This window comes from Grampus griseus (genome assembly GCF_964374135.1).
Source record: "Grampus griseus genome assembly, chromosome: 2".
Taxonomy (NCBI): Eukaryota; Metazoa; Chordata; class Mammalia; order Artiodactyla; family Delphinidae; genus Grampus; species Grampus griseus.
The window spans coordinates 120,105,151-120,127,361 of NC_139018.1; the positions used below are offsets into that span (position 1 = coordinate 120,105,151).

The 22,211-nt window shown below is 54.6% G+C and overlaps 1 protein-coding gene across 2 annotated transcripts; it reads left to right on the top strand.

The window, feature by feature from the left end:
* Nucleotides 1–100: 100 nt before the first annotated feature.
* Nucleotides 101–21,379, top strand: CIB2 (calcium and integrin binding family member 2). 2 transcript variants are annotated; one of them, XM_082648744.1, is made up of 6 exons: nucleotides 105–254; nucleotides 7,767–7,801; nucleotides 15,787–15,898; nucleotides 17,869–18,016; nucleotides 20,149–20,344; nucleotides 20,757–21,379. In XM_082648744.1, the coding sequence occupies exons 1-6, from the start codon at nucleotides 204–206 to the stop codon at nucleotides 20,776–20,778; spliced, it is 564 nt and encodes a 187-aa protein (XP_082504870.1). In that variant the 5' UTR covers nucleotides 105–203; the 3' UTR covers nucleotides 20,779–21,379. The 2 variants fall into 2 exon arrangements, with proteins under 2 accessions (XP_082504869.1, XP_082504870.1); XM_082648743.1 differs by having other exon boundaries at nucleotides 101–254; nucleotides 20,149–21,379.
* Nucleotides 21,380–22,211: the final 832 nt, after the last annotated feature.

Here is a 22,211-nt window from a genome sequence, read left to right on the forward strand (position 1 = left end):
GGGGTCCGTTCCCCTCCTCCCAGGCTCCCGCCCCGTCCCCGCCGGGTGGGTTGCGGGGCGCGGCGCCTTGAGGCCGGGCGGCGGGTCCGGCGGCCGTCGGAAGCTGCCCGCCGAGGGGCTGACGAGGGCCGCGGGCGCGGGGCTCCGGCGGCCGCTGATGGGAGGCGGCCTCCGGGAGAGCAAGCGACGGCGCCGCAGCCACCATGGGGAACAAGCAGACCATCTTCACCGAAGAGCAGCTGGACAACTACCAGGTGAGCCCGCCGCCCGGCCCCCGAAGCGGCGCCCCTCGGCTCCTCCCTTCTTTTTCCCGTCGCTTGCCGAGGCCTCCCGACAGCCGTTTCCCCGGGTTCAAACCTTGCTTCTGCTTTCAGCTCGACGCTTGACCTTGGGCTGGTGACTTCTCCGAGCCTCAGTTTACCTACCCGAGGAATGAGAGCGCTTTCCACTTAAAAGATTCTCGCAGGCGTCCCTCTTTCCAGCTTCCCCCCTCTTCTCTCTCTCATTCAGACTTCTTGCTCTTGGCCCCAGGCTGGACCCGAACCCTTCCCCGACTACTCCTCCCATCGCCCACCTTGGCGCAGAGATGGAGTCCTTAAAAGTAGGCTGGAGGGAGGACCCTCCCACCCCCACTACCCCCGAAAACCTGGGAAGCAGCCCAGGAGAGTGAGTTTTTGTAAAGTAGAAATTAGCTGTTAGCTGGGTAGGGAGTGAAGTGCATCAGCACCCCAATGCCATTCTAGGTTGGGGTCTCTCCGTATGGCCCCAGTATGGAAATAATTGGAGCAAGAAGGCAAGCGAGGTACCAGTCTTACATGGTCACCTCTCCAAGCTCCCTAAGTCCCCCAGCAGCCACCCCCTTAGACCCTTCTGAGTTCCTCTGCCTCCAGAGCCCGGGAGCTGTCCAGATCAGATCCCAACGCCCTCCCACTCATGTACAAACTTTTCTGTGGTTGCAGGATGGAGGAGCCCAGCTTCCTGGCTTGCCCAGAGCCCTGGCCAGCCTGCCCAGGCCCCTTCCCTGCCCTGAGCACTGCAGCTGCCCCAGAACTATCCGCGTTCCCTTGACACGCCGGGCTCTTTCCTCCCTCTCTTTGCCCGTGCTCGGGGATGCCGCTCCCGGGTCTCCAAATGATTTCACTTACCCTCCCAGGCCCAACTCTGATGCTTCATTCCTGACTCTGCCAGGTAGAGGGGGCTGGACTGTGTTGTGGCCTGTGTGGAGTGTGGTTGGGGGAGATGAACACCAGCAGGGTCTCCACAGCTGCCTGTTGCCTTCGTGAATATTTATTTTGGCATCGAGCTTGAAGTGTGGGTCCTCTGATGTGGGCACAAGTAAAATAAAGGCCCTTTTCCTCCTGGAAGTGCTGGTTGTCAATAACACTGCTTTCTCAGGGCCTCACGTGGAGGCGCCTTCTGTGTACCCAGCGCTATAATGGGAGGCTCTCTATGCATCAACTCATTTGATCATCACAGGGAGGTGGGTTATTTAGCCCCATTTTACAGTAGAGTAAACAAAGGCTGAGGAGGCCTTCGGTACCCTGCACAGTGAAGGTTCACACAAGAATTTGAATTGTGAATCCAAGACTCACTCCCTTCGTTGCGGCTGGGGGCTGTGTGTGCTCTATGTCCTCAAGGCCGTCACTGTCTGCAGAGACGGCCCCTCGCCTCCAGTGCGAGGCAGGCGGTGAGTGTGCTCTAGGGGAGGGCACTAGGGGGCAGTGGGAGACCTGGAGGGAAGGGGGTCTTTGCTTCGACTGGTAGGTTCAGAAATAATGCAGCGCTTGCAGACCCTTGAAAGGTCAGTAGGATTTTGCCCATCAGAGCCCCGAAGGAGGCATTCCAGGCAGAGGGGACAGCTTGGGTAAAGACTTGGAGGTGGGTACAGGCAGGCAGGTAGACCATGCTCAGAAGAGTAGCCTCGTGGGCATGGGGAGCCTGGGTTCCCACTCAGTCCAGCCTGGCGTTGAGTTACCGTTCGGAGTCAGGCCCAGTGCTGGGTTCTGATCCTTTGGCAGAGGCTGGGCCTGGTGGGAGAAACGAGAACTGTGAAACCTGAGAGCCCCACGTCTCCCTCCCTGAGACTCTCCAGCTGGCCAGGGCCAGCGAAGGCCAAGCTGGGGGTGACCTCGAGTAACAGCCACCCCTTCCCCCAACTGATCTCCAGGGTTTCCTGCCCTCTTCCCCAGTCCCCAGGTGCCAGTGATTCCCAAAGTTCAGGTTTCTTCCCAGACCAATTCTCTGCCTTCCAGATCCAGCCCCTAGACCCCTCAAACAACCAAGAGCTCATCGCCTTCCCCAGGACCCTCCACTGCTCTTTGCTCTACTATGGCCTATGTTTTCAGTCAAGGACAGGTCCTGTAACTCTCATCCTCTTTGGGGGCTCACCTGGGGATCCCATCCTCGATCTCCATAGCCAGGGCCCTGGGTGAGGCCTCTCAGTGTCATGTAACTGAAAATGTAACTGCTGCCTCCCCACCCCACCCGTTTCTGCACCCTCCAGCCACCCGCGTGCTGCTACCACAGTCTCTCAGTTTCTCACTCCATCCCCTTCTCACTCCTTCCCATTTTCTTTCGACAGACACAATGTGCATCACCAATGTAAAACAATTTTTTCTTTAAAAAGAATCTCTGGACCAAGAGTTGCATCGTATGTGTATTAACTAATCCCCCACTGCGGTGGGAGACCCTAGGGAGTTGTCCATATATAGGTCATGAACACCTTGGAGCAGAAGTACAGGGTCAAAGATGTGAAGGATCTTTCTAAAACATGGGTGTGACCCTCTCCTCTCCCTGGAATTCCACAGTGTCTTGGGATAATAGCCTGAGCGGGGTGCAGAGCAGACCTCACCCTGGCCTGGTCTGAGCTCAGCCAGCCTCCAGCCTCATTTTTAGTCCCTCCCCTGGCACCCCAAGTTCCAGGCACACTGAAGGGCTTCTAGCCAAGCATGGCCTCACCTCTGGCCTTGTTCTCCTGGCGCCCTCCCCTCACTTCTTCATCAGCTCCGTCTGGCCTATCTTTCTGTCCATGGCAGGCCTCACCTCTTTTGGACAGGCTCCCTGATGCCCTCCCCCAATCCTTCTTTTGGCCACAGAATGGTTTATACCCAGTCATCACTGTCTGTTTCCCCTCCATCCCACTTCCTGTGTGTCCCCTGCTCAGGCACAGAAGAGGCAGTGGAGAATGTTGTCTGAATGAATGAATACTTGTTAAAGCACGGCTCTAAGGAGGGGAAAGAACTCCAGGGGTTCTGAAGTCCTGGGTTCAAGTCATGGCTGGGCCATAGATGCTGTAGGCCTTAGTAAGCCATTGTCCTCTTCTGGGTCTCAGTGTCCCCACCTCTAAAATGGGAATGATCACTAGCCCTGCTGTGCTCATGTCACAGGGCTCTTGCAGGGATCAGCTGAGCTGTGTGATGGTCCGCTGGGCGGTGCTGAGGCTTGAGCTGGCAGAGCTGGATGGAGAGTCCACTCCAGCTGGGACTGGCTATGGCTCGGCTCAGGACCACTGGCACAGGCAGACCAGGCATGTGGGAGATGGGGGGCAGGGAGGCTACCTGGACAAAGTACCCTTGAGTTGAGCTTTGGAGCATGGAAAGGATTTGGACAAGCTGGACAAGGTGGGGAAGGCACTCCAGGTGGGAGAACAGGATGAATATAAGCTTAGAGGAGGAACTGTAGCCTTAACTGGCATAACATCGGAGCTTCTATTATAAAAGCCCAGCCTGCCCTGTCTTCTGCTGCCAGAGTCCTGAGGGCTCATCTCTCCTGGGCTAGGCCCCCTCCCTCCCTCCCACCCCTCATAACCCTAACTTGAGCTGGGACTCTTCCCTGAAGACCTATCCCTGTGAACTCTCAGGGGCCAAGCAGTGACCGGACATTTGTTCTCAGTGGAGTAAAGGGAAGAGTTCCTGCAGACCTATGGCTGTAGCTCCCTGGGCAGCTGAGTAGACGGAGGGGGGCAGGGTTTTTGTTTGGTGTCTTCAGGGTGGGAACAGACACAGAGCTGCAGGCTCTGAAGGGATGCCTTTGGGACATGGGGTACTGGGTGGAGCTGTTACACAAAATGGGGTAAGCTGTGCCCTATAGGCTTCCTGCATCTTATCTCATTTGCTCCTCTCACTGCCCCTTTCCAAGAGGCAGTATCCCCATCTTACGGATGCAGAAACTGAGGTTCCAACAGGAGACTGAACTTGCCTAAGGGTCCAAAGCAAGACGAGAATTTGCGTCTGACTACTAAACATTTTCCTCTGCCACGCTGCCAGGCTACTCAGAGCCCTGAGAAGCTTTTTTTTGTTTTTTTTGTTTGTTTGTTTTCTGTCTTTATTTTTGCATTACGCGGGCCTCTCACCTTGTGGCCTCTCCCGTTGCGGAGCACAGGCTCCGGACACGCAGGCTCAGCGACCATGGCTCACGGGCCCAGCCGCTCCGCGGCATGTGGGATCCTCCCGGACCGGGGCACGAACCCGTGTCCCCTGTATCGGCAGGTGGACTCTCAACCACTGCACCACCAGGGAGGCCCCCCTGAGAAGCTTTTAAGGCATCTGCCATGTTCCTCCCCTATGAGCTGCCTCCCTGGGATGAGTTCCAGGGAAGTAAGTCAGCAGAAGAACAAGCAAAACATCAGTCGACGAGGTTCATGGTAGCTTTATTGGTAATGTTGAACACCTAGAAATGGCTGTGGCTAAATGTTCAGAAAGATGAGAAAGTTTAGGTTAAGCAGGGCCAGTGCCTGCAGTGAGATATTCCCCAGCCAGTGAAATAATGTTAACTGCTGTGGAAGGTTTATATGGAAAAGTCTGGCCATTCATTCCACCAGTCTCTATTGAGCATGCACCATGTACCAGATATGGGAATACACAGTGGAAGCAGGACGTGGAGTGGTTGCTGTACGACGGTGCTGAGTGGACTGTGGCTCTGTTTCCACTCAGTGGGCAGTGGTCAAGAAGCACATAGGGGGCTTCCCTGGTGGCGCAGTGGTTAAGAATCTGCCTGCCAATGCAGGGGACACGGGTTCAAGCCCTGGCCCAGGAAGATCCCACATGCTACGGAGCAACGAAGCCCGTGCGCCACAACTACTGAGCCTGTGCTCTAGAGCTCGTGTCCCACAACTAGTGAGTCCACGTGCCACAACTACTGAAGCCCATGCACCTAGAGCCCGTGCTTTGCAACAAGAGAAGCCACTGCAGTGAGAAGCCCGCGCACCACAACAAAGAGTAGCCCCCACTTGCCGCAACCAGAGAAAGCCCATGCGCAGCAACGAAGACCCAATGCAGCCAAAAATAAAATTAATTAATTAATTAAAAAAAAAAAGAAGCCCATAGGCCTGAGTTCCAGCCCAGCCCAGATCTGCGTGTGCAATTTAGGGCAAGCTGTTCAACTTTGTTGAACCTCGGTTTTCCCATCTATAAAATGGGGAGGTAATGCCTGCCCCACCCGTGCCCCCCGTCCCCGCCCATAGGCTAGTGATGAGGATTAAACAAAATTGGATATTCAGAGCCCCCACGGACTAGCCATGGTAATTATGGACTGGCTGTGGTGTGGTTCTCAGGCTGGGCTGCACATTGCAATCACCTGATGGCTCTGAAAACTGCTGATGCCTGGATCCACCCTCAGGGATTCTGATGTAATTGATCTGGGGTCCATTGGTGGTGATGGGAGGGGACACAGGGAGTTTAAACAGCTCCCCAGGTGATTCTGCTCTAGAGCAGAGGCCCTCACACTTCAGCAAGCATCAGCATCTCTAGAAGGACTTTTTAAAATGCAGATTGCGGGGCCTCATCCCCAGAGTTTCTGATTGTACTTCTGGAGAGAAGCCTGAGAATCTAAAGTTCCACTAAGTCCCCAGGTGATGGTGATGCTGCTGGTCCAGGAACCACACCGAGGACCATTGATGTGGACAGATGTAAGTAGTTGTGGTAAGGGGCTGGAGTCATGTGAGAAGCTTTCACATTTAATGCCAATAAAACCCTCAGGTCAGGACGCAGATACTTCCTTTCCAACCCAGGGGATAGGAGAGAGGAGAGAAGAGAGGGGAGGGGGAAGAGGATAGGCCAGGGGGAAAGAGAGCAGAAGCCAGGACCTCTCCCCATCTCGTTATGCCGACACCCCCACCATGCTGGTTGGAAGCGCTCTGGCCCTTCTCACTGGCAGCTTCAGGCTGTAGAACCAGCTGTGGGACTGAGAGAGGTCTGTGCCTGGAAGGCCCAGCTGGGCGGCCTTTGCTGCCTGCTCCAGGTTTCTGGGGTCTGCTGAGAAATCAGCCCACACGGTCTTCAGCCTGTCTGAGTCTTAGGCCTGTGGGGCATGGAGTTCTTTGCCCATTCTGAGTGGGGAGGGGGCACTGCTTCCCCAGCCTGAGCCTCTCCTGGCCCCTACAGAGGAGCTATCACCGAAAGCAAAGTCTAGCCCCCCAGGAGAAGCCCCTATGTTTCCAAGAAGGGCCAGACTATGCGGGTCCTTAGTCTAACTCCCGCCGAGCAGCAGGTGGCTCAGGACAGACTTGTGGGGCTAACTGGGGCCTGGAAATTGCCACCAACTCTCCCCTCTTTGGCTCTCCTTCAGGTGCCCACTGGAAACCCTAGATATGCATCCTGTGGGCCTGCTTTCTTGGGTCCTCCTCAATGTGCAGTGCAATTGCCCCGGGGCCAGGGGCTCCAGGTCTCATCCAGTGTGAGCCGGGCTGTCTGCAAGCCTGTACCGTGGCCATTAGTCCCTCGTCGGAGCCAGCTCTGGTCAGCATACCGCCCCAGGAGGCCCCACCAGCTCTGGGCTCCCTCACGCTTCAACAACAGGCCAAGGTGGAGGGGCCAAATGGCAGGGGAGAAGCACAAAAGCCCTTTACGGTTGGGCATTTTATGAAGTGCTGGGTCCTTTTCACCCCCATACTTCCCACAAGGCCTGGCATAGTAGCATCATCACCAGGCAGGCGGAGCTGTGGACAGAGGCGTGACTGTAGGAGGTGGGTTATCCAGACCAAGGCAGAATCCTCAAGATGAGTTTATAATCTGGGTGAACTCAGGATCCGAGTGCTGCCCCAGCCCTGAGTCATGCCTACCTGGGGGTCCCCAGCAGCCTCCACCCTGGCCTCTGTGCACCCTGGCCTCTGATGCTGCCGGTTCCTTCCTGCCCACCTTCCTCCTCCCCCTCTCCTCCTCGGCCCCTTCTTTCCCCACACCCCAGCCTCTTCACTGCCTTCTCTAACCTCATCTATTCCTGTGGCTTCAGATACCAGTTAGATGCTTCACCCTGCCCCATCCCCAGTCTGTGTGCCTGGAACTCTCAGCCTCTGACCACGGGGCTTCTGCCTGCGACCACTCAGGACACGCCACCCATGACGCCACGAGGCGCCATTCTTAGGGCCTGCAGCATGGACCGTGCCCCCTGCCGCTGGGCAATGCGGTGACCCTGTCAGTCCTCACTCCTGTCTTGTCTCCCAAGTTGTCTCCCACCCACTTCCCCCGGGTGTCCCACAGGGTATCTCCTGGCCCCTCGAATCAATCGCATCCACCTCTGACCTCTCCATCTGCCTCCCAAATGCCCTCCCCTACGCATGCCTCCCAGCCCCCCACGCCACACACTCACTTCCCTGGCTCAGGTCAAAAGCTTCAGAAGGCAGCTTCTGGACCCACTAGACTGCTCCCCGCAATGGGCTGGGGCAGGGAGGGGTGGTAGTGACTCTGCTGCCCCCAGTCCAGGGCTGGCTGTTCCTGTGTGGCTCTGAGGGAGGAAGGACAACCAACTAAATGTGCGTTTTCCTTCCACAGGACTGCACCTTCTTCAATAAGAAGGACATCCTCAAGTAAGTGTGGCTCTTATTCGACCCTCTGGAGCTGGGGCAGGGGCAGGGGTGGGGCCGGGGACCCTGGGGGCCGAGGCAGGGGGGTGGGGGGGTGCTGCACCAGCTGAGGACTAGCTTTTCCACCCCCATCGGCAGCCGAGCGCAGGCTGCTGTGGGAACTCGAGACGTCCCACCCCCCGGCTCACATCCTTCTGCCAAGAATCGAACGTCTGCTTACTGCATGCCAGGCTCCGTGGTGGGCGGTTTCAGGAACATTCTCATTTAATCCTCACTGTGCCCTTGTAACAGGAGAATCCTTTTATCCTCACTTTACAGGTGGGGCTTAGCAACTTGGCCAAAGTCACTCAGCCAGGGACTGAAGACCTGGCCTCTGACTCCAGGGTCCTCGTTATTTCATTGCACCCTGGGACCTGTCAGACTAAGGGGGGGACCCTGTCTGTTAGACTAGGGATCCCTAAGAGCCTTCTGGCTCTGATGTCCTGCCACTCCTGGGAGGTCCTAAAGGCAGGGGCATGCCAGGCAATGCCACCACCGCCCCTGAGCTGTCCACCAGGGGTCTCTTCCCTTTCTTTGGGGGTGGGGTGGGCCTAGACAGGAGAAATGAAGGGGGTTGGCAGACTCAGAGCCCCAGGACCAGATGGTGGGCAGGACTCACAGAATGCCAGGAAACCTGGCCCCACAGGCCTTGCCAGGCCCCCCTCTCTGGGCTATCAGGTGGCACTAAAAGCCAGCAAGGTCTCAGGATCACTTTCCCTGGAGGTCGATAGGCAGGCTGGGGCTAGAGCCTGTTACACTTCCCAAGGGAGCTGTGGTCTGTCACTGCCATGACCAGTCTGCTCAGATGATGTCCCTCGGTCCTTCCTTTCTGCCCAGGCTGCTTTTCCAGCCTGTCCCCTGGGTGGGCAGGGATGCCCACTCCTACCACCTTGGAGAAGCAGGGTGGGGGGCAAAGCCCCCAGGCCTTGGCATCAGCAGACCTGGGCTCTACTTCCCAGCTCTGACCTTGGACAAGCTTTGAGCCTCGCTGAGCCTCTGTTTCTTTTATAAAACGGGGATAATGATACCTCCCCCGTTGCCGAGAGGCAGGAACGCCAGAGTGTGGTGTTTGATAAATTGCATTTGGTCTGTAGCTTGAGTGAGGTGTGGGGTGCGCTTCCCATTTGGACAGATGGTCCTCAGAACTGTAATAACACAGCGGTCACCCTGGCATTCCCGTGGCACCTCTTACCTTTCAGAGTTCTTGGCCCAAATCCTCGTTTAAGCCTCACCACATTTGTCCTCTGTAACAGGGAGCTCCCGCCATCCTGACTTCCCACCTTTGTAGACGCCGGGCCCAGACTGCTTGTCCTGGGAGGCCCGCTACCATTTCTGTTCTGGCAGCAAAAGCTCGTCCCCAGGCCTTGGCACTGGCTGCCCCACTGCCTTTCTCATCTTCCCGCTGCATTCCTGCATGTCCTTCAAGACCCACTCCAGAGTCATCTACTCTGTGAGCCCCCAACTCCCTGTCCCCCAGCTCTCACACAGCCTCTTTTGCAGCCTTTTTGGGGGGCTCTGTGGGCTCATGGCTCAGGTGCCCAGCTCCCCCCCGGACTTGTAGTCAGGCAGGACACAGGCTCCCCATGCCTGGCACTGGGCACGGCACCAGTAAGCGCTTGAAGAGTGTGTGGGTGAAGGATGGGTAGGGTTGGCCAAGGGGAGAACATTGCAGGCTAGGAGCAGCGGGGTCAAGGGCACAGACCTGCTTCACCCTGCCCCATCCCCAGTTGCCCGTGGGGGAGGAGAGTGGTTCAGAGGCCAGGCCAGGAATTGGATTCAACCTGAGGGGCCTTTGAGGGTGACCCTGGTCTCTTGGCAAATGATCAGCCCCGGGCAGGTGGGTGGTCTGAGCAGGGGTAGGGGGTCTCCTGGCTCCCCACAGCCCTGGCCTGCCCAGCTCTCCATCCTTCAATGCCGGCCTCTGTAGTTCAACCCGGGCCCGGAGTCCACAAAGCGGGGAAAGGACCCCTTCTGGCAGCTGGACACGCTTTCTGAGTCCCCCGCTGCCTGCTCTGGTTCCTTCAGGCCCCACCTCTGTGTTAACACTCACTGGGGACCAGACCTGGGGCGTTTTCTGCAGAGTGGTCATGTGGGGAGGGGGAGGGGGTAAAGCCCCACTGGGAGCAGGGGCCCTGGGATCTGGTCCCCACTGTGTAGCACCTGCCATGTCTCAGTTGCCACCTCTGCAGTACGGATGACAGTGCCCCCTGGGGCTGTTTTTCCACAGACTCCAATGGCTGGGAGGGCAGGGGTGACAGTGTTGTTCAGCACAGGCTGCTTGGAGTTTTGTTGCCCACCCGTCCACCCTCAGGAAGGGTCGTGAGGCCAGGCAGCGTGTGGGATTACATGTCCCTGGGGGACCAGGCGTGGCCTCGGTGGCTCGATTCCAGTTTCAGCCCCCTCGATTTTCTCCAACCTTCTCTCTGGGCCCCAGCAAGAGCCAGTGTGACTGATCACCCCTGCCAGGCGAGCCCTCTCCACGCTGTTCACATCTCAGGTCCAGGCGGGACAACCGAGGCCCTGAGCCCAGAGAGGGCCAGGAGCGAGGACCCGGCCGGCAACACAGAGCAGGTCAATGGCAGAGCCAGGCCCGAGGCCCAGGGCCCTCCTCCCAGGGGCCTTCCAGCCGGATGGTTTTCTGGGTGGGCTGCACCCTGAGAACTGACCAGATGGTGAGGAGGAAACGTGAGCAGCAGGTTCTTCTTTGCAGCTTGGGGCCCAGCTCTCTGGTAGCCTTGGGTCAATGATACTGAGTCACAGATACCAGTCTGGGCAGTTTTCCCCTCCCCTCCCCTCCCCCGCTCCCCTCCTTCCTCTGTACTCACATACACACACACAAACCCGGGTGGATCCAGTTGCTCCCCAGGGCACAGCTCTTCCAGCCCGACGCTGAGCCTGAGTGGGCAGCCCCCCCGTTCAGCCACCTTCTTTGCTATAGGTAACTCCCCTGCCCCCAGTTAGCCTATGCTCCTAAGCACGAGGCCCAGCCAGCACCCCGGGGTGTTTGCCTATTTGTTACTTTATCATCTATTTTATTTTCTCAACCATTTAAAAACTCTGTATAATCTATTTTAATTACTTTTAATTTTTTATTTCACCTGTGATACATGATGACTGTAGAAAAATTAGAAAATAAAGCCAGTCAAAAGAGAACAAAAATTGTCTGTAATCCTGCCACCCAGAAATAATGGCTATTAATCTTTTGGTATTTTTAACCTCTGGGTAAATAATGTTTAACTATTTTCCCTTTGTGTGTGTTTATCGGAAATTTGGATCAGGTTGTTCTGTAATATGCTTTAAATTGCTTTTCCTTAGGCAACTTGTAAAAATAGATAAGATAAAAAAAAGATCTCACCACCTTTTCATTTGGTTGGACATTTAGATTTTCAGCTTTTCACCATTATAATTAGCACTGCAGTGCACATCCTTGGGACACCATGACCTATAGCCCACATGTCTGGGATTATTTCCTTAGGATACATTTCTAACAGAGATTTCTGGACCAAAAGCCATGGACATTTTTAAGGCTTTTGATTTTTATTGCTAGATTGCCCTCCAGCAGCCATGCATGAGTCTCCATTTCCCTGCTTCCTCAATCACACTGGCTGTTACATCTCTTTTGTCTTCTGTCCCCAAATCATTTATTGACTTTCCCCAGGGTCTCAAACTCAGCTGTTTGTGGGGGCCAACATGCACTGCAAATAAATGAAGCCGTGTAACCCGACGGGAATGTTTTAGGACAAGGATCTGCAGAAATTGCTGTTCCTGAGCCCCAACTGGTTGTGGCCTTGGGGAAATCCAGGTTTTTCATGTAAAATTGTTTAATTTGTAAATGTTGGCAGCTAAGTTTTAAATCATTATTTTACATGAAAGCTAGACATGAATGTGGACCACCAACCAGTCTGTGACTTCCAGAAGAATCCATCTTCTCCCCACTGATTTCAAATACTGTTTGTCTTGGACTAATTCTCATTTATATTTGGGTCTGCCTCTTCTACACCAATGTCTATTCCATGTGGTTTTACTTATAATAGCTTTAAACTATGTTTTAACATCTGACGGGACAAACATCTCCCCGGTGACTCTTTTTTCAGGGTTTTTCCCCAACTCTCCAATGTTTATTCTTCCAAACAAACTTTTGAATCAGGTTGGCAAGATCTCAAATAAATCTTTTGCAGATTTCAATTAAGAGTGTATTCATTTTGCAGGAAAATGAAGAGAAGGTTGCCATCATTACAGTAGTAAGCCTTTCCAATCAGGAAAGTTATCTAACTCCCTAAATATTTTACATCCTTTGGTAAAGCTTCATGGTTTTCTTTGTGCACATTTCATATTTATTTTATACTTAGTTGTTTGGGGGTTTTTGGAGGCGGATTTTGTATTGTGAATTAGATCTTCTATTATATAATATTTTTGAATAGGTGAATGCTGGTAGAAAAACTATTGTGTAGAAGAGCTACTGAGCTCTTTCTCATTCAAATATATATATATTTTTTTACTAACTTTTTTTTTTTGGCTGTGCTGCGCAGCATGTGGTATCCTAGTTCCCCAACCAGGGATCGAACCTGTGCCCCCTGCAGTGGAAGCACAGAGTCCAAACCACTGGACTGCCAGGGAAGTCCTCATTCAAATAGTTTTTAAACTGATTATTTTTGGTTTTCCAGCAAATAATAATTTGCATCCTCCTTTCCAATATTTAGATATACTCTTTTATTTTTCTGACTAATTACATTGACTGGCACTCACAGGGGAAATGTTATATAATGATGGTGACGGTAGGAGTCTCACTTTTATGGGAATGTCTGTAGTACTTTTATCATTTAAGTATAATGTTAGGTGTTGATTTCAGGTAGAGAGCATCCTTTTGTTTATGTTTGAATAAGGATTTTAAGTTTTTTTGTTGAAAAAATTAATATATACCTTAAAAATACTTTTTATTTTTATTAATAAATACTCTAAAAACTCAGTTCAGAAGTAGGTAAAGTAATAAGTGAAAGTTGGCCTTCTCTTATCACTCCTCTCCACTCCTGCCTCACAGAGACCATCAGTGTAAACCCGTGGTGTACACTTTTCAGATGTTTTTCTGTGTACATACAACCATATGGTCATAAGTGCAGCTATCAAGTTGATCAAAATATTTTTTGCTGCCTATTAATGTGATTTATAGTCACAGATTCCCAAACATTGATCCACCCATGCATTCCTGGAGTAAATCCTACTTGGTCCCAATGATTTACTCTTTAAAATGCTGTTGGACCTGAAATGACTAATATGTTATTTTATAAGATTTTTGCATCTGTATGTGTAAGTACCATTGGTCCATTTTGGATGCTACCTACTAGGTTCTGGTAGCAGGGTTCTTATTAACTTCCTAAAATAAACTGGGAGGCTTTCACTTTTTTGCCCCATGCTCTGGAACAGTTCAAGTAGCATAGGTATTGTTTCTGCCCCTGGAACTTATGATAGGACTAATATGTACATCTTCGTGAATTCAGTAGTGCCCTTTAAGGGAGGAGGGGTACAGGAATGCAGTTCTGTGACAGTTTTTGGAGTTTTTCCCAAAGTGATTCATCTTTCCAAATTCTCCTTGAGTTTTCCTTAAAAAACAAATTCCAATATCACTATAGGCATAGAGTCAGAACACATCCCTGTCCCAGGGCAGAAGCTGGCCTTCGTACCCCAGAAGACACCTCTTCAATTCCACTAATACCCACAGGCCTTCTCCCAAATCCTCGTCCCTTGCAGGGAGGCCCTGACATGGCAGGCAAAACGCTAATAGCTACCAGTTGAGGCCAGGTGGTTTTAAATACTAACGCCATCCTTTTTAATCCTCACGAGTGTGAGGAGGGTAGGACAATCCGCATTTAACTGATAGGGAAATCTGTTCTCCAGTGGGTTAACCCACTTGCCCAAGGCCACGCAGCTAGTGAGAGGTGTAGGCAGGGCTCCAACCTCAGTCTGACTCACGTCCCTGCTGCAGCCACCCCACAAAACTTTGAAGGTGTAAGCCAACCCTCAAACACCCCAACATCACATCCCAAATGTCAAGGTCAAGGGGGAAACGTAACCGTTGCAAATACTATGGTCCTGGCAAAAGCGCAGGAAACCAGATGCATAAAGTGTGATATATAGTCCAGGTTCCATGTTTGGGGACAATATAAAAAAAGGGCAAATTTTTCCTCAATGCCGAAAGTAAGAGCAAAGAAAGCCCTCGGATGCCCCCTCGTGGAGGGTCCCAGCTTGATCCTGTCACTCTGTTATCCGTTGCCCCCGCTTTGACCCAAAGGACAGGGTTTGGGTTTTCCCCTCCAGGTCTGTGTTTCCAAGCCTTGGACCTTCCTTGTGATTTCAGGCCCTTTTATAGGAGCATGTGAGTGGCCAAGTGTGCTCATGGCATTTGCTTTGCGTTTACTGTACAGGTGCTCTGAACCAGGTGCTGATGTGCTGGCCTGGGTGGCCTGACTTACAGGGAGGGCCTGGACCTGCCGCTGTTGGCTCTGGAAGCTGGGGCAGACGCTTAACCCCTTAGCCTCAGCTTCCTCACCGGAAAAACAGGGGTGGGGGTGCTAATAGCTGCCTCTCGGGGTGATTAGGGATTAAATTGAGTAAAGCAGTGCACACGGGGTTAACCCAAAGCCCAGCACAGAGTGAGCATTTGCTAAACAGTGGCTGACATTTTGTGTGTGAGCTGGGCAAGCAGTGACCTGCTCCACTGGAGAGGGCTGGGCAGCAGGGTGACAAGAGTTGGGTGGACCCTGATGGGGGATTAGGTGGCTATGCTGAAGGGCCTACTGAGGATGGGCCTAGGAGCATGTCACTGGGCCAGGCCACTTAGAAGAAGACCAGGGTTGATCCAGCTTTGGGGGTAGCAGGGAAGGTGGGCCCCGGAGATATGGGATCACCCGTCCATCCAGGCCCCAGCAGCCCTGGGCCTCACCACAGCCCCCCGTCAATACCCCTGACAGCTGTCCCCCTGTCTGGCAGCACTTCCTGGACACAATTTCATCTGAACCTAATTTGTACCTGCCTGGGGTTAGGAGGGGAGGGCTGTTCTTCGGGATATCAGGGACCTGGACAACAGGACACAGGGCCGCAGAGGAATAATGGAGGAGGGGCTTCCAACTGAGACAGGGTCAGGATGTCTCACGCCCTGGAGGGTCCACGCAGCATGTAGGTGGGCTTGTGTCCCAGGGCCCCCCGAGCAAGGTGGGAGGGTGAGAGGGAGCTGGGGACCTGACGCGTCAGCGAGGAGGGCCAGGCCCAGGGCAGTGGGCTCCATCCCGTCCACCCCCAGCTGGAGAGAGGTTGTGGATGGCCGTTCTCAGGGGCTTCACAGGATGTGAGGGCTTCCGGAAGCTCTTCCAGAGACCCAACCCTCAGGGCCTAGCCTGGGGGCAGGGGTAGCAAACTGGGCCAGGACTTCAGCGAGGTCAGTGGTGGGGAGCGGCAGGGGCGGCATGGGGAGGAGGGGTTAAGAGCCTCTGCTCTGGATTTCCGGTTTCGGGTTCCAGCCGTGGTCCCTGAGACTTCCTAGTTGTGTGGTGTTAGACAAGTCACTCTTTTAACCTCTTCAGGCCTCAGTTTGCTGAGCTGTAAGAGGTGACATGCCTGGTGCATAGAAGACTCTTGAGAGAGTCCAAAGAGGAAAAAAATAAGATCAGATGGGCAAGCCCTTGCGGGTGGGGGGATGGGCAGTGGCAGCAGTGGCCGTGGTGTTGGTGGTCATGGGAATGGCCAGGACGCAATCTAGTCATCAGCATAGGGGTCTGGGCAGAACTTGCCTCCCTTACAAATCCCCCATCCTGTGGGCAGAGCAGATGGTCTCCCCAGGCCCCTGGCCAAAGTGGGTCTCCAGCGTGAGGGGCCAGGGTGCAGGCAGGGTGGCGCTGAGCCTCTGAGGGCCCGGGGACTGCATCCCCTCCAGCACTCTTTCTCTGCTTCCCTCGCAGGCTCCACGCGCGCTTCTATGAGCTGGCTCCCAACATCGTCCCGATGGACTACAGGAAGAGCCCCATCGTCCACGTGCCCATGAGCGTCATCATCCAGATGCCGGAGCTCCGGGTACGTGAGAGGCTGCTGCTCGGCAGAGCCGGGGGGATCAGCTAGAGAAGGCCGGGCAGGGGGGCTGGGAGTGCGGGGAATATGCCCCTCTGGATGGGCAGGGCAGCAGGGGCACCCAGACCTGAGTTGAACCCCAGCTGTGCCTCAGTTTCCTCATCTGCACCCTGTGGATAAATGAGCTACGTGTGTCAGTAAATGAGCTTACTCAGTAAGGGTGCCGTGATTGGTGCTGCCCTGTAGTCTGCAGGGCTGTGGACCTGTGCTCACCTGCTTGCCCCTGTGTTCAGTGGCCCGTCTGCTGTCCTTGGCAGATCTTGTTTGTATCTTCTTTTTAAGGTAATTTTTTTAGCCTCATCCTCGCATGGCTGTTGTCTCTCACAGCACGGTCATGCACAGCATCTCCTCTCAGACTTCAACGTGCCCAGGAGTCACCTAGGGATCTTGTCAAAATGCCGATTCAGGTTCAATAGGTCTGGGGTCCAAGATCCTGTTTTTCTAGCAGGCTCCCAGGTGAGGCTGATGCTGCTAGCCCTCAAACCATATATATCCTTTGACGTAAGAGTTTCATTTCCCGAGTTCCTTACACACAAAATACACTCCAACGGTAAGAAAGCATTTGGGGTTTTAGGGCACATTGCCATGGGTCTTTGCAAAGAGCCCCTTGCCAGACCTCAGGTGTGTGACTCTGGCGTCAGGGTGTCCACTTGGGGTCCACGTGGCATCCACTTGGGGCCTGTATCCTGGTCATGACCTCAGTCCTGGGGGACAGTGAGCCAGAGGCTCAGCCCTGACAAGCGTCCAGCCTGGCCTAGAGAGGGGCTTGATTCCAGGTTCAGAGGATCACTAGAGGGTGTGAAGCACTTCGGCAGGAACCATGGGATCGTCTCTCAGCCCCCTGTGCTGGCCTGGGCTGGGCACAGAATGGAGTGGTCCAGTGCTGGCCCAGCTGGGGTGGAGGGCTCCAGGAGAGGTGGGCCCTGAGTGAGTTGGGATCAGAGGAAGGAGTCATTGGTATAATTCCCCACCTACCTGTGGGCTGGTCCCGGCCCAGTTCTCCCACCTCTGGGGCCCCACTTCTGCCCCCTGTGATCTTGGTCTGAGCTGAGAGCTGCCCAGGCCCTGGGCTCTTGTAATAGGGAAGAACCTTTTGTATTCTATTACAAATGAATCACTAAAGGGATGTTTCCTCTAAGTTTAAATTATACATAATGGCCCATCTCTGGGAACCCTACCTCCCAGGTAATGAGCGTTAAGCTAAAATACCTCTGTTTAGCTCACAGGAAACATCCTGACCAGGCCCACCTGTGAATGACTACAGGGAGGAAGAAATTAACACCTCCCCTCCAGAGGCTGATGGGAAACAGGAAGTGTTTGACTTTACTCCCTCCCCTTTTAGTATAAAAGAAGCCTGAATTCTAACTCAGGCAAGGTGGTTCTTTGGGGGCAGGAGCCCACCATCTTCTCGGTTAGCTGGCTTTCCAAATAACATCACTATTCCTTGCCCAAACAACTCGTTTCTCTACGTTTTGGCCTCTCGTGTGGTGAGCAGTATGAACGTGGACTCAGTAACATTGTCTTCCCTTGCATGTCAAGGCAGGAGCCTCCATGAACTCCCTGGGCAATGGGACTAATCCCTGCTCCTGCCTCAGAAGAGGTGATGCCTCCAGTGGGCACACCTTGGTTCTGCTGAGCCCTCCGTGCTGATCTGAACAATATAACAAGACATGATGCTTGCAGAGCTCTCACTGGTGCCAGGCTTCGTACCAACACCTTACATACTTTAACTTATTCAACCATCTCCCAACCCAATTAAGTAGGTGCAATTATTATCCCCATTTTACAGATGGGGAAACTGAGGCCCAGGGGGATTTAGGTCACTCGTTCAAGGTCACATAGGCCATAGCTGTCGGGCTCTGGGTTCCTCCCAGTGAACCTTCACCTATGGTGACTGCTGTGGTTGTTTTCTTCAGGAGAATCCCTTCAAGGAAAGGATTGTGGAGTCTTTTTCTGAGGATGGCGACGGGAACCTCACCTTCAACGACTTTGTCGACATGTTTTCTGTGCTCTGTGAGTCGGCTCCCCGCGACCTCAAGGCAAACTACGCCTTCAAGATCTACGGTAAGGAGGGCCTGGAGGAGGGGCTGTGATGCTGCGTGAGGGTGGTGGCATTCCATAGGCCATCTAGTTACTGCTGGTTCCCGCCGTGGGGACGCTGGGGACACCAAGAACACTCTGAAGAGTGCATGTCCAGCACAGTGGCCAGTGGGTACAACTAGTGCATAAGGGACATCTGCAGGGTCCTGAGAGCAGAGGAGGGAGGGACCCACTCCACCTGGGGCGGGCAGTTAGCGTGAGGAGAATTCACACGTGGTGACATTGCAGCATGGCCTCGGAGGACAAGAGCAGATTTGCCAACAGGAGAATGGGGGTGGGCATACCTGGTAGAGGGAGCACCACAAAGCACAGGGCGTGGTGAGAAGGTGGGGAGACGAATGTGGTGAGATGAGGGCGGTGTGATTCTGGAGAGGTCACTGGGGCTGGGCTGTGAGGAGCCAGCCAAGGAGTTTGGGGGCCACTGCAGGGTTTCAGGTGAGGCCAGGAAGCCCTGTGTTCTAGAAAGATCACTCGGCATCCTGGAGGAACTAGAGTGGCAGACGCCAGGGTTCTGGAGAGGAGGCCTCTGCTAGGTGGTGAGGCTGGGCTGAGAGGTAGGCTCCTAGGTACCCCCTCCCACCTCTGTAATTGCTGCCAGGGGTAGGGTGGCCTCATTTCACCCCAGCCCAGCCCAGGACCCACTGTCCCACTGGCCACCAGAGGGCGCCGAGTACCTGCGAAGCTTTTGGTTTCTCCTGTGGCGATAGGAGAGAACTTCACGCTGCAGAGCTCGTAAGCTCTGAGCCTGACAGCAGCTGGGACTGGTGTCAAACCCTCAGACAGTGCTCGGATGGAAACTTTGAGGCCCAGGGAAGGTCCGTCCTGGACCAGAGGAGCCACAGACAAACCTCCTGTGCCCAGCATCTTTCATCAGCCAGGGGATCCCAAGGCAGTGGGGCCCATTGGGCTGTTTTTTCATTTTGTAGTTGTCACGTTTATTTCAGGGGACTTTGGTCTACATATATCTCTGCACCCACATTGTGTTTGCACGTCAGAGGCATGGTACCCTCCTTGTCTACCCTTAACAAACTACGCCCACAAGGTTCAAGTAAAAAACTTCTCGAATTCCAACCGTCATCCCCCTAATGTTGGACCCCATGGCGGTGCTTCTGGGAAGGCTGTAGTCTGCCAGAGAGGGGAAGTGCAGGGCACACAGCCAAGCAGGTGTGGGGACAAGTGAAGGGAGAACCAGGGCTCCCCTACCACCCTGGACTGGCGGGTGGAATGGAGAAAGGCAACTGGGACCTGGAGTTTGGTGCTGGGGGGAACTGGGGCCTGACCTCTAGCAAGGATCACCCACTTCCTTGACCTTAGTTTCCCTGAAGAATGAATGGAGTCTGCTGGACAGATAAATGGGAAGGGCGCTCCAGACAGAAGAAATAGCACTTGCGAAGATCTGATAGTTGGGTTGAAAGGCAGTCAGAAGGGTGTTCGAGTTCCCTGTGATGAGCCTGTGTGTGGCTCGGCCCTCTGAACATCTTGCTGAGCTGTGGACAGTGGTAGTGCCTTTTGCCGAGCAGAATCAAACCATGTTCCCTGTTCTTTGTGCACAAAAGGCAACCACAGGGCCTCTCTCTGGGGGGGCTTCTGAGTCTTCTGACCTCCATGTCTGGCTTGGGACCAGAGGCAACGTGGTGCAGTTTAGAAAACACGGGTCTTAGCGTCAAACAGGCCCCGGTCAGCATCCCAGCTTCCCCTCCAACGGCCATCTGAATCAACAGACCTTGATTCAGTCACTCGGCCTTGCCAGGCCTTGGTTCCCTTAGCTTTAGAGGGAACACAGGGTCCACCATGGGACGAGGCCAGGAGAGCCGTTTAGCCTGGGCCCAGAGTTCCCAGGAGGCCTCAGATCTGGACGTTCGAAGTGTCTCAGGTCGAGGCTGGGCTTGCCGTCATGGCGGGGGTTGGTGCAGATTGTGAATGTGGATTTGTTGAATGTGGTGTCGAGAGGTGCCTCGTGAGTGAGACCCCCTGGTCCCTGTCGGCTGAGGGCAAGGATCCAGTGTCCCCAGAGTGTGCACAGAGGGGCCAGGGAGGTATCTGGTGTGACCAGCTCAGAGGAGAGTGGCCTGAGCGTCCCTGACCCCACCCCACAGACTTCAACACCGACAACTTCATCTGCAAGGAGGACCTGGAGCTGACGCTGGCCCGGCTCACCAAGTCGGAGCTGGACGAGGACGAGGTGGTGCTCGTGTGCGACAAGGTCATTGAGGAGGCCGATCTGGACGGCGATGGCAAGCTGGGCTTCTCCGACTTCGAGGACATGATCGCCAAGGCCCCCGACTTCCTCAGGTGCCCTCCCAAGGGTCTGGCATGGGCAGGGCAGGCCTGAATGGGGGCCGCAGCCAGGAGACCCCTTGGGGCTGAGGCACTGTCACTGCTCCCGAGATCAGTGGTCCCGGCAGGCTCTGTGTGGGCCGGGAGGCAGGTCACGTTCCAGGCCGAGCTGCCCTCAGTGTGTGACTGGGAAGTCCTCTGTCCCCAGCAGGGCCAGTCTCTGGTGAAGGATAGAGACTGGGGGCCCTTTGGTTATGTCGGGGGTTGGATGCCCTGGGCACAGCTGGTCCTCCAGGCCTTCCTTCCCTCTGCACCCTCCTGGAGGAACTGTCCAGGGTTGGGTGCAGGGCCTGGTTGGCTTTCTGCTGGGGACGTTTACCCACCCAGTCCAGAGCCTCTCAGCCCCTCTTGCTCTTTCTCTTTCCAGCACTTTCCACGTCCGGATCTGAGGACAGTGCCGAGGTTACAGGGGCCAGAAGCCGACCATCCAGCTCTGCTGCCTACACGAGTGTGACCTCCAGGCTCCTCAGGAGAGGAGCTGTGGCCTCTGGGGTTTCCACCCACGCACATTTCCTTGGCCCTTTTAGCAAAAAATCCTTAACCAGGGAAGGGGGGATGTGAGGGGCAGGGCCTTTCCCAGTCCCCCTGTGGTCCCTCCACAGGTCTTCCTTCTATCCCCCCCAACCTTCCCCACACCCTGGTCCTCTCCCCATCAGAAATGGCCCTACTGGGAGGGGAAGACAGAACCCCTAATAGGGCAGGGGTGCTGACTTGTCCAAGTGCTGGGCAGGCACCCTGGTTGCCCAGGGCAAAGTGAAAAAAAAAGGACAAGGTTTAACGAGCTATGCAATCTTTCTCCAAAACCCACAGCTGGGCTACACCCGACCCCGCCTGTTCCTTCTCCCCTGACCCTTCCCAATGTGAAGCTGTGTGAACAGTGGGTCCAAGGGCTCTGTCCCTGTCTCTGTCCAGGACCTGAACACCACCCCATCTGCCTTCCCCAGTGATGTGGAATCCTCACTGGTGTGTGCTGTCCACAGATTTGTGAGCTCCTCGTACAGTAAAACACTTTCATGTCCCCGTGTTCTCTGTGTCTGCCAAGGTTAGGAAATATTCACTGGTCCCTTTTCTCCTTGAAATTCCACCATTAGCAATTCACGTCGCTAAGCATCGCCTTCCCACTTTAGGCACCAACTTTTATTTCAGTGCTTAGGTCCTTGAGAGGAAGACGCACCTGTGCCCCAAATCTTGGAGTGAGCACCGTGAAGAGATGTTGGGTGAAAACCGTTTCCATTTCGCTCATAGTGATAGTCATTCCGGTGAGGATTTATGGAGTGCGAACCATGTGTCAGGTACAGGGTGACCAGATCACATGGGGCTGGCCAGCAGCGCCCAGGCTGACCCAGGCGGCCAGCCAGGCGTGAGCCTGCCTTAGGAGGGGTGACCAGCTGTACAGCCTTGAGCAGGCTGCTCCTTTACTCTCAGTCCCTACAACCCCCCTGGGAGGTAGGGGCTCTTAGAGCCCCGTTTCTCAGAGCGAGACGCTGCATAGCCAAGAGGCCACTGTGGGTAGGTTTTCCCCACAAATGTGAACTGAGCCAACTCTGCCCAGGGAGGGGGCCCGAGGTGGGCTGCGGTGTTCTCTCTGGGGAGGGTTAGTTGCCTGGGGGCAGTGGGCAGGGGGCAGCAGCCCAACTGCTCACCCTTATGGAGGTGGGGACACATGGGTATGAGGGGGAGTGGGATCCCAAGGGAAGGGGACAGAGGAGCCAGGCTGGTCTGAGGGAATGGCTGTAGTGAGAGGCCTGAGGGCCCCGTGTGTAGAGCTGATGCCTGGGCAAGGCCTAAGGGCCACCAGGTGGGGTCTGGGTCTCATGGGAGG

What these genes read in the sequence shown, in the direction of transcription:
- CIB2 (XM_082648743.1), top strand. Translation starts at nt 204, where the DNA reads ATGGGGAACAAGCAGACCATCTTCACCGAAGAGCAGCTGGACAACTAC. An exon ending in AGCAGCTGGACAACTACCAG is followed by an intron (nt 255 to 7,766) that starts GTGAGCCCGCCG and finishes TTCCTTCCACAG; the next exon opens with GACTGCACCTTCTTCAATAA. An exon ending in TCCAGATGCCGGAGCTCCGG is followed by an intron (nt 15,899 to 17,868) that starts GTACGTGAGAGG and finishes TGTTTTCTTCAG; the next exon opens with GAGAATCCCTTCAAGGAAAG.